Source organism: Pollicipes pollicipes, unplaced genomic scaffold (genome assembly GCF_011947565.3).
Source record: "Pollicipes pollicipes isolate AB1234 unplaced genomic scaffold, Ppol_2.1 Scaffold_4740;HRSCAF=5597_pilon_pilon_pilon, whole genome shotgun sequence".
Classification (NCBI taxonomy): domain Eukaryota; kingdom Metazoa; phylum Arthropoda; class Thecostraca; order Pollicipedomorpha; family Pollicipedidae; genus Pollicipes; species Pollicipes pollicipes.
Genome location: NW_023596545.1, coordinates 5,372,012 through 5,386,072, shown reverse-complemented (window position 1 = coordinate 5,386,072; position 14,061 = coordinate 5,372,012). Strand labels below are relative to the sequence as shown.

General features: G+C 56.0%; 1 protein-coding gene across 3 annotated transcripts in view; it reads right to left on the bottom strand.

The window, feature by feature from the left end:
- Positions 1-7,721, bottom strand: part of LOC119098481 (fibrillin-3) — a 32,541-nt gene extending 24,820 nt beyond the window's left edge. For all 3 annotated transcript variants that reach the window (XM_037221405.1, XM_037221404.1, XM_037221406.1), the window contains exons 1-3: positions 7,601-7,721; positions 1,124-1,286; positions 439-529 (exon numbers count right to left, since the gene is read on the bottom strand). In XM_037221405.1, coding sequence (XP_037077300.1) covers positions 439-529; positions 1,124-1,286; positions 7,601-7,664 — 318 coding nt within the window. In that variant the 5' untranslated portion in view covers positions 7,665-7,721. The remainder of the gene's footprint in view (positions 1-438; positions 530-1,123; positions 1,287-7,600) is intronic.
- Between the last annotated feature and the right edge of the window lie 6,340 nt (positions 7,722-14,061).

The window sequence follows — 14,061 nt, the reverse complement described above, 5'->3', positions numbered from 1 at the left end:
GCGCATGAAAAAAATATGAGACCAAGATAGCATTCAGCCCTATCTCCAGAGACATGCCGCCGCCACTTCCAATTGCTCCAATTGGAGCATGGCATGTCGTGTTTAAATTTTTTCGTCATATTTTTTGCAGTCACTGGTTTCCAATTCACCTTCAAGAATTTGTGAAATTCAATGTCTGTCCAATCAGCCAACTAACGTCAAACCACGTGCAAGGCCAAATGTTATCCAGTGGAGCCAGTAACACGAGGCAGGGATCTGAACCCCTCCTGGAGCTTACTTCGTCCTGCGCAAAACTCTTCGAGCTGATAAAACCGATCACGATACCCCAGTAATGCACAAAATCATCCGGGCCGAATTTCGCAAGCCATTTCTGTGGACAGCGTGTGACAGGTGGGGGTCCGGACGCGCCGGCCAATGCGCCGTCATGTCATGGAGCACCTTGTAGAAAACCTGGCTGGGCGCGCTCCTCTGCAGCTGGCACGGCTGCTGGTTTTTGGCCGCCTCCGTGCCGGCCGAACATCTCATCTGCCTGCCGGGCACGAGGCATCACACTCCAGCAGCGGCGGCGACACACGGGGCGCGGAGCACGCCGTCACGGGCCCACGGCAGCAGTCGTCACGGAGGTCAGCCTTCTTGCTAATGCCCGGCGATGCAACAGGCTGTCACACGCAGACGGAGTCGGCCTCCATTGCAACGAACGGCGCAGACGCCGGTCAGTACGGCGACTTCAGCAGAAGTAAAGCCGCCCGCCATCCCCAGACCATTCAACAATTGACCAGACAACTGAATGCAGTGTAAATGACGTGCAACTGCTGAGTGCTGTTGGTATGCAGATTGCATAGAAGGGGCTGACCTATTAATTTATATAAACTAAGAGACTGCTTTTGAGTACTGTCATGATGGTCCGGCAGTGCAAAGCGCCACACGCAAATGATTTTTAAATTCTTCCGAAAAGAGCCAAACATACGCGAGAGCGAGTCAAAGCAGTCGGCGGAGCACGGCACGATCTCGTCATCCAACACCCTGCAACAAACAAATGATTCGCCCACAGGCAGCGAGCAGGACTACTCCCAGCAGTGGGCGCCTATGACGACGCCATCGGCTCTGCTTTGTTGCCGCTGACCGTTGTTTCCTGCTGCAGCAGATGGCGCGCACGGCAGCGCACATGGCCTGCTCCTCGGCGGCCACATCCGGCACGGGCGTCGAACTGACCACACAGACCCGGCCGTCCCGGGCGCTGCGCGAGCCCAGCCGGCAGCAGTGCTCGAACGTCGGCTCCACGGCTCCTGTGGGCAAGCGACGGCGGCTCAGTGGAGGAGGCGCTGCGCTAGTGAGGGGCCGGTCACACTGACACGGCGCGGCTCAGGGGAGGAGGTGTCGTGCTGTGCAGGGGCGGATCACGCTGACACGGCGCGGCTCAGTGCAACAAAGGGCAAGCCAGGCAGAGACAGATCAGGGTACACGGGCACAGGATGGCTACACTCACACGTGACCGACGCGTCAGACTACATTAACAACATTGACACGCGCTGCATTGCTTGCAGATTATTGTTAACAACTATTCACGCATAATAATACATATTATGGATTCGGAGGAGGAGGAGGACACGTGAACCGTCGGCGTCACTATGTGAATGCACCCCTATTGAGACATTGCATGCCACGACGACGCAGACCAGACCCCCTTGTTGTCGATGAAACCATTCTCTTAATTCCTGCGGCGACCCGGGAGAAATGGGCGGAGGTTTATTGATCCCAACGGGAGTAACTTTAGAAAGTGATTGTTGAAAATTTCAAGATTGACTCACTACATGGCTGAAATCCAATCGCATGACGTGACCAAAGAGACGGTGCCAGGTTCACTTCAAACCGGCAGACGGCATCGTCGCACGCAGACAAGCGGACACTCAGGTGTGATCAGACAGAGACGGGCTGCCTGTCTTGCTGGGCTCTGCGCGAGTTTACCCCTCGTCACCGACTGCGCCGCGAGCTGTCCCTGTACGAGGGAAGGTCAGACCAGCGCTGGGCGCGCCTGCCCAGCGAAGCCAGGCGGCCCTGCAGAGCGGTCCGTCTACCAGCTGGTGGCAGCGGCGCTGCAGCTGGCTCGGACGCGCTTCCGGCAGTCGGCCGGTAAACAGAGCTCGGCTCAGCGGACGCCGATGTCAGGCGGTGGCGCGTCACGCGGGAGGCGGCCTTGCAAGAGACGTGGCGAACACCTGGCCGACGAGAGAGGGAGAGAGAGAGAGAGAGAGAGAGAGAGAGAGAGAGAGAGAGAGAGAGAGAGAGAGAGAGAGAGAGAGAGAGAGAGAGAGGAGATGGGGGAGGAGAAAGAAAGAGAGAGGGAATGAGCACGCGCGCAGGGCTGGAGTGATGTTCCCTTGCCTGTCAGTGGTTCTGAAGGCGTTCTGCCGGCCTAATCACACTAATTGACGGACGCCGCCGTCTGATCCCGCCCGGCCGGGAGCTGGTCTGATCCCGGCGAGCCGGGGAGCTGCCAGATCGGCTGCGCCCTACCTCAGCACCGGCACGACTGGAAAGAGGACGCCAGAGGCGCGCCGGCCGGGCTGTTGGCTCGCCTTATTCGCTCGGTGCTCTGTGATGTGTGGGTCTGTGCCGTCGACCCCAACCCAATACCGCAGCTTCCCAGCGTACCATCGCTGCTAGGACGACCTCACTGGCTGGATGGCGCATGAGCATGACTCCAGTGCCTCATATATGACGGGCAGAGTCCGCACATTGCGCATAAGCATTACGTCCGAGGGAATAAGGAAATGACCTACGAGGGAGTGACCGGCCCAAACGTCAGTCGCCACAGAACACTACCGGGGATACAAACCTAGCTATATAATGTGTTTGAGGTCACTTCAGTTTATATGCGACTTAACAGGTGGTTAAATGCCCAGATGGTTAAATTAACGGATGGCTAAATCCCCACAGGTAATCATTGCAGGGAACAAGTGCGCTCTTTGAGTCCGTGATGGGATTGCGCCACCTGAGCACGTACCCGAGCACCTTTATTCCGGGACTGCAATTTTCGCACCGCCACCTCCTGACATACCCTCATCTTTGACGTGATCTGACCTGACTCAGCGCCGATATTCAACAACCTGGTAAAATTCCAATAACTGGACGCCAGTGCAATGTCACAACGGTTTCCGGCATGTTGCAACTCTCCCCAACTGACGGTCGCCCTGTCGCACCTCAGGCTAATTTTTGGAATTATATTTACCTACAGGCGGCGCAGCATCTATCAATCTAGTGTGTGCATTTATTTGAAGCACTCAGTCTGTCTGCAAAATGAGAAGTGGATTGAAATATGTTGTAGTTTCGCTACTTACCCTGACCTATGGCGCCGCCAGCTACCTTGGCGTCGCCGCAAAAAGATGTCCGAGGTCGTAAAGTCTGCTACCATCGAATGCATTTAGGATTGGCGAAGAAGGTCTGCTGTTTCCAGAGAAACAGATGGACACGTATCTGCCAGCAAGCCACGCACGGCTAAATGCCTCGTTAATATCAGGTCAACCCACGCCCGGCCCTGCACTTTGGACTTGGTTGCATGGAAGGAGGCAAAGTAGTGGTGTCCCGCTCGGCCGGGGGTCCGGGACAACCCCGCCCGGCTGGGGCAAGTTGACCTAGTCCCTTGGATCTCCGAGTTTCAGACGCTGTGTGGGGAAAAAAAGAAGCTGTTTTGTAGGTATCGTCAAATCACGAAGAACCCACCCAAAATTATTTATCTTAGACCAAATGTGACGTCACCAGAAGTCACAAAGTGTCAAAAACGTTCGTTCTGATGGACGCGGTTAAAACTTATGTTAACACGTCAAGACGGGTGTTGAGTTCACGGAAATAAGCGTTAGACCTGTGAGGAGTTCATTACAACCATTTTTATTCCTTTGCATAGGTCAGGTCAGATCAGGTCACCGTTTAAAACCGGTCTGCCAGAAGCATACAAGAACGGCATGTTTTCGCAATGTGCTTCTTCGTTCCTTTTCTTTGGTGTCGCTGTGAGAAACACCGATACGGTCTTGGGGTAATTTAGAGGTCATCTGAGGTCAACTCAGGCCAAATTTGTAAACCAAGTAAAACAAATGAAGCGTTAACCGAGTCTATGTGATCAGTGCAACGCCTCGCTGTGGTCAGGCAAAGTGAATTGTACATCTAAAGGTACTCAAGATCGCATGGCTGTTGTGCACACTATACATAGCTCCGTCGATGCTTGGCAATGTATTAGCCAAGCCAGAAAGGGGGCGTCGGAATATTAGATCAGACCTTATCAGCTTCATAAACGCGATAAGGGAGTAGTTGCACGCACCGCACTCGTTCATTTAGCCTCTCATCTGCTGGTCATTGACCTTGGATACCCTCATATGACACGGCATGTCCTCACATGAGCTAATGTGACATCATTTTGCATTATAATTATACCACGACATGTTTACAGTGGATGCATCCCAAATTACCAAATAAAACTTCCAATTTTGAGCTCAGCATGTGCTTTGCAGAGAGTACCCATAGAGATAGGTCATGGCTTAGACCAAGATCATGTGCTCTGTGGTCCTCATGGTTGTACATGTAAGTTAGTACTCCTTCCCTCGCATGCAAAAATACCCAAACAAATTGCATTTTTGAAAAGTAACAAATTTGACCTGTCTTTAGGTCAATGGCCTTGCATTTCCCCACAATCTGAAATTACAAATTGTAGGCACTAACATGCTCTATTACTGTAGCACGTTTGAACAATAGAAAATGACCCACAGAAAATGTATGGTTAAAGCCTTTTAAAAGTTGAGCTTTTTGACCTGACCTAAGTCACTGACCTTGATAGACCAAAATTTCAACTTTGCACAAAGAGTGCCAACTTAATAGATGAACAGGTACTGAAAATGTCGTGCTGCTCCGAATGTTCGTTTCTGAACTGGGCCCAAAAAACCGTAGGAGCATGGCAACTTACCCCGACCGGGTGCGGGTCAAGTAATCATGCACTTGTTAGTTCCGATAAAGAAGTGGATTCATGATGTAATTCGTGTATTTGTCGCCCAGTTACCCTGCAGGTGCACAGATGTCTAGAAGGTGCCGCGACTGTCGGTTTTTAGTATTAGCCCATGCCATAAATTGATATGCCTACCTCTTTTGAAAATCAACAGGCGCTGGGTATATGTAAGCTGACTATATCTTCTAAAACAATGATGCACTCTGGTATTTCTGCCGCATCAATTGCATGTTGAGTAAATTTGGCCCGGACTTGAGTGAACAGCACGGGTGTTTGCAGGCAATAAAAGCACAAAGTCGTTAAGAGTAGCTGTGATCGGTTACAAGATGCGGCAAGTAGCAATGGCCCTCGCTACATACCCCCCCGCTTTGAGCACTGCCATGCCAATCCAGTGAGATGTTGGATTTGCAAGGCGGCGCTGTCTATAGAACAGCCAGCAAACATGTCCAGGGACATAGTTGCGAAATATGATTCGATCCCCCTAGGACGTAGCAAGGGGTAGCTGGAGGGACCCCAGTGTCTATAAAACGTGGACCTCACCAACAACGCGAGAGCGAGCAAAAAGGGCTAATGGAAGGCACCGCACGATATTGACAATTGCCAAGGGTATGGAGCGAGCGCTTGCTTTGGACGCCAAGCCCACGTGGCATGTGCAACGATGCGGTGAGCGTGCGGCGCAGGGAGGCCTGATCACCAGCATGTCAGGCGATATGACCATGTTTACGTTAGGAGAAATTCCGCGCCGACCAAGGCGCGTCAAACGCGATAAACCCGCCCAGTGCCGCCGGACCTCTGTTCGCCCCAGGCCTGCGTCCCTCCGCAGGGGCCGAGCCCTGGCCGGCCGCGAGCGGCGTCCCACGATGGTGGACCTTTGCAGCGCTGGACCATGAGCACTGTCAAACCAGGAATGGTGGTACTGCTGGTGGTACTGCTGGTGGTACTGCTGCGTCTCACGATGGTGGACCTTTGCAGCGCTGGACCATTAGCACTGTCAAACCAGGAATTTTCGAGACGGCGTGGAATGCGAACTCAGGTCGTAGACACATTGGTTTCGTATTGTGTCGGTCATAAGCGTGATGTGATCGTATTTCACTGCTCCATCAGAAAAGATGCGTCGGCCTCCCATTTCCTGGGAGGTCTCTAAAAGCTAAGTTCCGTCTAAACCACTATAGCTCTGTAATCCGGAGTGAAGCTAAAAACGATGCGCCGCTCTGCCTCTCGGCAGCACCGCGTCGCAAATCTCCGCAGTTCTCGGGCGCATGCACGTAAACAGACCAACCTTAATCGCTTCTCCATAGAAAGCGATTGGCCGAGCCTGGTTTAAGCTATTTTTTAGCCGTTCTTTTCTGGCTGAAAGCGGGACATCTGCTGTCAAAGTTGGACGGTTCAATGCTCTCCTTATAAGTATACGCATAGCTGGGTGAACATACCACCATGTTGCGTATGGGTGAAACATCGGATGTCAGCGCATTCGGGTAAATGGTTCCAAGTCAGAATACCTCTGGTGTAACCGACGCTCAAAAACGCTTTCAGTCAAGGACGAACGCGCGCAGTAGCCTCTGGGGGTACATGCCTCCGCCCTCCCCCCCCCTCCCCGTAACCAAATTTATGGCATGCATTAATGTATACGTTACTACATGTCCATAGTTAAGAATTCGAAGGAGGCATAACAAACTGAGAAAATCGAAAACATGCCATACTGCCTTACGTCACACCAGGAAACGAGAACGGCTGCGACGCACTTAACTCAGTCTTCACTTATTTTATTTTGTTATTTCAATTCTGCCCCCGCCCCTCCTACAAATCTGCGTACGCCCTGCTTTCAGTCGTCTGCAAGGCGACAAATACAGTGGTCGTCTGTGCATGTATTGCTATCGTTAAGTCAATGGTCCTAGTAGGCGAAATATGACGAAGGCATTCCGATTTCGATCCATCCCCGAAAAGTCCCGTTGCGTAAAATTTTGATCGTCCCCAAACCTGCTATACGCAACTGGGTGAATCCAAGGAAAAACGCCGCGTGTATCGTATCGTAAAGTGGCAAGTCTGGTCATAAGAAGCCTCAACGTCGTAGAAAAATAACCTCATGCAAAAACACACTGCACACATAATCTGAAGCAGTGGCACGAACTGAAACGCATTTTCCGCTTAGATTTGAATCAATAATCGAAATATATATATCAAGTGGATCGCGATGCACAAAATTGTTCAGCGCTGAAGTAAATCTGTAAGTCATTAAGAATAACATAACGTATGTTGAAACAGCTTAATGAAAAACGACAACCCAGCCCCTGTCTAAGGCCCCCTACGCCGATCTTCACAGTTGCCATCGATATACATAAATTGCAAGTTGTTGGCTTGCCCACAAGCAGATTTGTCCACAAAATTCCAAGAATCTTTTACTCACTGTATATTGTGGGATGGAGATGCGGAAGACTTGAGGGCAAAAACCAATAATCTAACAAGGGCGGGGCACGAGCAATGATCATTTACTTGGCGAAACGGAAGAGACCGGATTGAGCGCGATCATCGCCAGCCGCAGACAATCCACGCCCGAATATGCTGCGAGCCGCTGGCGGCGTGGCGCCCCGGTCGACGACCAAGCCCGCTCACCTGACGCCGTGTTCAGCCCCGCGCAGAGGGCGGCGAGCAGCAGCAGCGCGGCGGCCGACGTCATGACGATGCGGCGGTAGGAGCGGGCGCTGCAGCCGGTGCCGTCAGCGGCGGCGGCCGTGCATGAGAGCGGCGCTGGCGGCCGGCGTGCGGACTGCGGCGGCCGTCGAGACCGCTCGGCTGACGGCCGCCAGATGCGCGTCTGTTTACTGGAGCCGCGCGGCGGCCGCCGCCGCCCGGCCGGCCGGCGCCGCGCCGGAAACGGAGAGCCGCGCGCCGCTTGACGTGCCGACACCCACGCGCTGACACACTGGCCCCCTGACGCTGGCCGCATGATGTGCGCACTGCACACCCACGCACCGCACACACATGGTCTATGTGCGATGCACACCCGCACGCTGATGACCACGTAGCTTGAAGCACACGCGCATACAACAATGTGCATGACACTCTTTTACGCTTACCCTGCGTGAACACACCACGTACTGTACGCTCGTGTTGTGTGGCTCCCTCTTGAACCGTTTGCAAGGTCCTGTTCAAGGAGTGCGCAGAGTTCTTATGGTGATTGGTTCCGGGGTAAAGCGGGAACAGATCGTCGTGGCAGAGCCTAACACCGGGTTTCTGAAAATGTTTACTGCTGGCAGTGGTTCACCGAAACAGCCAGGAGCATTGCAAATCCAGATACAGAAATGCATGCCCAAATGCCTGCGTTCCGTCGTGGTTCGCTGAGAACCTTCACCTCCCGTCATTTGCACCACCCACATCATGGCGTGGCACCTAACTCTGGGTGTTGGCTACTCACTGTCGGACCCAGCTGCGCGGGAGCCGAAGCGACAGCTGCCCGGTAGCTAGCGGCTGACCGGCCCAGGGTGACCTGCCGTGCGGCCCCCTGCGTCAACACAGTCAGTCAGGCTTTACGCGCTGACTGGGTATTCTCCTTGACGGTTTTCTGAGATGTTAAGTGCAACGACAAATGTTGACCGTGTGTGGCCGGTGGCTTGTACACCAGCTATGATATCGTAAAACAGATGAGCTGGATGTCATCCAGCTCTCCGGCGAGTGAACTTCACGCTTGACTTACTCTTGTGTCATGTCACGCTATGACACAATATACCTTTACAATGGCATGGCCATGGTATGTGCCGCAATAAAGCGCCCTCTACACTTTGGCCCGAAGCTGCTCGCTATCGACCAACATCACTTACTTCGTTCTGTCGCTAAAAACATCGGAATGCTTACACCTTCCGAGACGTCACGCACGCACTGCAATCATCATAGGCGCATCGCTTGCCGGGAAAAGTAAGACGCAGAGAGTTGTATGCCTCGCATTTGTGAGCGACGTCGAGAACGCCTTGGAATTGAACCACGCGCAACCTGTCGTACATTGCGTGCTGTTCATGTCTGTCAGGCAGCATTCGTAACCACGTGCTTCGCACCTACGTCTCCGTTGCCGTGTCCTGATGTGAGGACTGCCGTGATGAGAGGCGGGGTCATGCCACTGGATCGCTACTGCGGCCGTCTGCCACGGAACAACGTCACGTGGCCACAGTGTATTGGTGGAAAATCGGCCCGCTCCACCGCAACATCACGCCAGATATCCTGGTCAGAGAACAGCAACATCTCACCGCACTAACAACGATAACACGCGCACAGGGCGCTGAAGGCGTCAAATAACGATGCCTGCCTCCACTGGTGGCCGAAGTTCAAAGCGAAGGAAACAGTCGTTGCTTCAGTATAAACTGGAAACGATATGGTGAGGCACGCAGAAAACCAGACCGCCTTGCCTGCGCCAAATTACGAAAACAGCACTGCTAGACACGCAACGGTAAAAGCTAACAACCAACATGGCAGTACTATTAGTTCATCGCATCCAAGCCTGAGATGGCTGAGCTTTGCGTCTTAGACCAGCCCACGGCGAGGAGGAGCGGCTGGTCACATGGGCGCCGTGTCCACCTCCGAACGCGTCCTGCCGGGCGCAGCCGGGAGCCGGGGCACGGATGGAGGCGTGCGCAGCGTCCCGCCTCGCACCCGTGCGGCTCCCGGGTCACCACGGCGTCCGCCTGGCCGGTCGGCGGCTCGCGCCGGCTGCCTCGGTCAGCAGCACCTCCACCTGGCGGGAGCTTCAGGAACGTCCGCCTCACCGGCCGCCGTCACCGAACAGTTGGCACTGCGGGACGCCCCAGCCGCGTCCCGCTACTGCCCGCCCTTCCGACGCACGGCTTCGGGACTAGTGCGTCCACCGCAAGCTGGCGGCTTCGGGATGTCTTCACGTCGCTGCGAAAGGCCGTGGTCGCGCCCGAGAGGCGGGCCCCAGACCCAACTCGGGTGCAGGCGGCGCAGGCGCAGGCTGTCGGCCGCCTGCAAGGGACGGCGGGTCGGGTGGGTAGGGTTCGCCTGGCGAGGAGGCTGCACTGCTGACGGCCAACCTCTCACAAAGACCAAGAACGACACGAGACACAAACACGACGACAAATGGGGCAGGGACGGAGATAGACGGATGCGTCTGCCAGGTAGTTGGGTGTCAGACGGAAGTTGAACGCACTCGGTCGAAATCAGTTGTACCCGTGCCAGCTGCAGCACGATCAGGCCAGACATTGAGCCCATGTGGCGACAGTTCAACATCTACCAAAGCATCGCAAAGCACTAAGTAATCACAGAAAAAGGGTGCTGCGTGAATATAGGTGCGAATCGCTGCTCAACCCGCTTCTCGCAAACACACCTTCGAAGAGCTGAATATGGATCGTCGTTTGGCCGGGGGCGGGTTGCCGTCCAGTTGACAGGTCTTCGCGTCCGACTCCGATCCTGGGGACACAGCATGTCAGCTGCGTCGACCCACAACCCGGACTGATCCTCCCCCGACCCGGAGGACCAGACCAGGGTCAACGGTTCCGGCACACGACCTGACCTGACCTGACCTCTCTCCAACCATCTGGGGTCGCGAGCAGCGCCAGTGACGTCGACATTACCCTCCTCCCAACCAAGGTCCTCCGAACCAGGTGCCCCGACGACGGCGATGTCGCCACCGCGGGCTCCAACAGCGGGGTAAAGCTACAGCCCGGCCTCCCCGCCGTGGGCGTCCGCTCTCACCGTGCCGCCAGCCAGCGCTGACTGCGCCGCCTGGCCGCGGCGAGGTCTTGGTCTCGGCCGGCCCAGGGGAGGCGGCAGCGGCGGCGGCGGCGCTGGTGGGAGATGCGGCGTCGGTGGCGCTGGTGGGAGATGCGGCGTCGGTGGCGCTGGTGGGAGAGGCGGCGTCGGTGGCGCTGGTGGGAGGGGCGGCGTCGGTGGCGCTGGTGGGAGAGGCGGCGTTGGTGGCGGGCTGGGCGGAGCGAACCTGGCTGGGCGAACCTGGCCCCTGCCACCTGCGGGCAGGGCGGAGCAGACGGACACGCGCGGCACCGCACGCCCACATACCGACACTTGAACCCATCTCCCAGATCAATGGAACACCACCTAGACCTGCCCATAGCGTACGGAACATGGTGGTGCTGCGCTCTGGAGATCCGTACTACAACTCACGCCGGGCGGGTAAATTTTTCACAGCGTCAAAAACAATTCATAATTACAAATCAATGTTCACAATCGATTTGTGAAATCGATATCGGAATGCGCTGATATGTCCGAGACAACCAACATCTGCCGTAAGCCGAGGCGTCAGCTGGCCTTCGGTGGCCATGTCGCCCGGGCGTTGGCCGGCGCGTCACCTGCCGCTGTGCTCCTGCCCACCGCCGGGCCCGGCCGGGTCGGCGTACAGGCGGTTCAGCCGGCGCTGCTCTGCTAGCTGGCGCCGCTGAAACTCGTCCACCTGCAGCGGCGATGCGGGGCAGGCCGCCGGAACGGACCAGGCACCGTCCCCGCCACAGCCGGGCGCCGGGGGCTGCGGCAGACCCAGTGGCAGCGGCATCTCATGTCACAGTGGGGGAGACACGTATTCTTCGACCGCCGGACATTGGAAGCGTTGCGGGTCTACAAAGCACCGCCAGGGCAGATAGAAAGAGTGAAATATGAGGAGCATCGTCCGTGAGATGGAGTTGCGACAATTTGAATTTTCCTTGTTGTAAAGTATAACGTAATTTGGCTTTCACTGGATGACAATAATTGAGTGGTGCGTGCAAAGGTGATAAACACGTTCCACACCATTGCTGAGGATTACAGGAGCCCAAACGTGTTGCTCCGATGAAGACCTGACGCGCACGCAACATTCCAAGCCGCACAGACCTGCGCTAAATTTCACAGTTAATCGCGAGCAAAGTTTGACGAACCTCTACTGCGGAACCCGGCAGCACATCACAACGTGCGCCTGGCCATGCGCGTCGGCGGTGAGCCTGGTCTGCCTGGCCGCGCTCCGCCCGACGGTGGTGTGCGGGCCGGGCGGACCGCGACGCCGCCGAACGGCGTCCTGCCGACCTGCCGCACAGCCGCCCCACCCGACGGTGACGTGCGGGCCGGGTGGACCGCGACACCGCCGGACGGCGTCCTGCCGGCCTGTCGCGCGGCTGCCCCGCCCGACGATGGCGTGCGGGCCGGGCGGACCGCGACGTCGCCGGACGGCGTCCTGCCGGCCTGTCGCGCAGCCGCCGGTCCAACTGAGCGGACAACCGGAGCCGTCACGCTCGGGCCGCCACGTCGCCTCACCTGCGGAGCTCCAGCCGCCTTCCGCACGGCGAAGTACTCGGTGATGGCGCGGTTCAGTCGAGCTGGTGGCGGGGAGCGGCGGGCCGCACTGCCAGCGGCCGCCTGCAAACACACGGCCCGCCAGGTCAGGTCAGGTCAGGTCAGGCGACGACCGCGGAGAGAACGGAGCTGTGGCCAGTGGGCGCCACTCGCAGCTCGACATGCCAGCAGCGACGTGCCGGCAGGTACGAGCAGGCACGCGACAGAACACCGCCGACGGCACGCACACTGGAAATATCAGAAGGCGACAGCACGCATGCCGCCCAGCGTTTACAGTCGCACCAGAGAGTAAGCAGTGACATTCCCAACACCGCAGCGGCACAGTACCGCAGTGTCAGTGCTTGCCCCTTGCCACCGTGTCAGCGAGCGGTGAGCCATTCGCTGACACCAAATGAATAGCTTATTAACTAACGGATGAGCCCAGAGGCCGGTATCAAACGCCAACGCTCTGACTGTCAACGTTATTTATCATCATCAGGGGCCTATGCAGGATTTCACAATGGGAGGATGAATGCTGTTTTAACACAAGGAACGTTTGACTGCCGCACGCACGCTAAATTTCTTGCGTGACAGAGACCAGAATTGCATGACTTAAATTTACTTAGCTTTACGCGTACAGTTCCATGGTTATTGTTGACATTTGTTCACCTGTACAGTGTTGCGTGTGTGGGACTGATAAACTGGACACGTACTGACGTGTCACGTGTTCCGCTGCCCTTATCCCCTTGAACGCGTCCCTGGTCACCACCAACAGTAGCGCCACAAAGCCCTTCTTAAATGAAACCTTCCACATTTGGAGATATTAAGCCAAGCATCAGGTATGAAGACATAAGCTCACTTATAACTTGGCAAGCTTTTAAGTGGAAAAAAGAAAAGAAGATGTGAACAATGTTCCTTGCTAACGCGCTGAACAAGTTACGTAAATATCCTTCTCCATGCATCATCGTTTGACTACGTCATCACACCTTGCACGACATTGACTGAGAGCCCATTGAAGGCCGTTTTATCTGGAAAGCGTGCTCACGAACACCATATATGAACGACTTAACAATTATATTTTGTTTAGCCTTGATCATCGCATGGCTAAAGGAATGACAGAACTTGGACACCGTTATTCTGGCGTCATAAATGCCTGGGTGACCTTGAGATAATCTCCCCGAAATAGTTTGCACATCATCACGGGCGTGTAGCTCAGAAGCTAGAACATTTTTGGCCTGAAGAAGAACGGGGCTGTGAACTACACCGAATAATCTTCAAAACGGTTATTTCACCTCAAACCCCATACAAACATGGAACACTCCCTTTCACAAACCTCATACGTCTTAGCACAGCACACGAACCTCGTCGGGCGGTGCTGAGGCAGACTGTTGGGACCGTGGCGGCGGCGGGGGTGGCGGCGGCCACCCGAGCCCGGCCTCAGTCGGCCGCGGAGCCACCAGTCGCGAGCTCGGCGGCCTGACGGCGCACCCTGGTGGCGCGGCCGGCACAACGGCGCCGGCTCGCATCAGGCTGCTGACGCGCTCGAGCGCCGCCGAGCCGCGCACTAGCACTCCAAGCTTGCAGCAGGAGTGCGCGCAGCCAGCCCGGTCCAAGCAGCGGTGGTGGCAGCGGCGCAGGCCGGCGACCGGCGCGGCTGGCGGCGCGCGGTGGCCTGTCAGCGGAGCGGCCCGATGGCTGGTCACGCGCCCGCGCGGCAGCAGCTTCGCAGGAGGGTCCAGTACACAGAGGATAGACCCAGTACCGGTAGGCATACACGTACTCAGAGCAGAGCCATGCAATTTGATAGAACA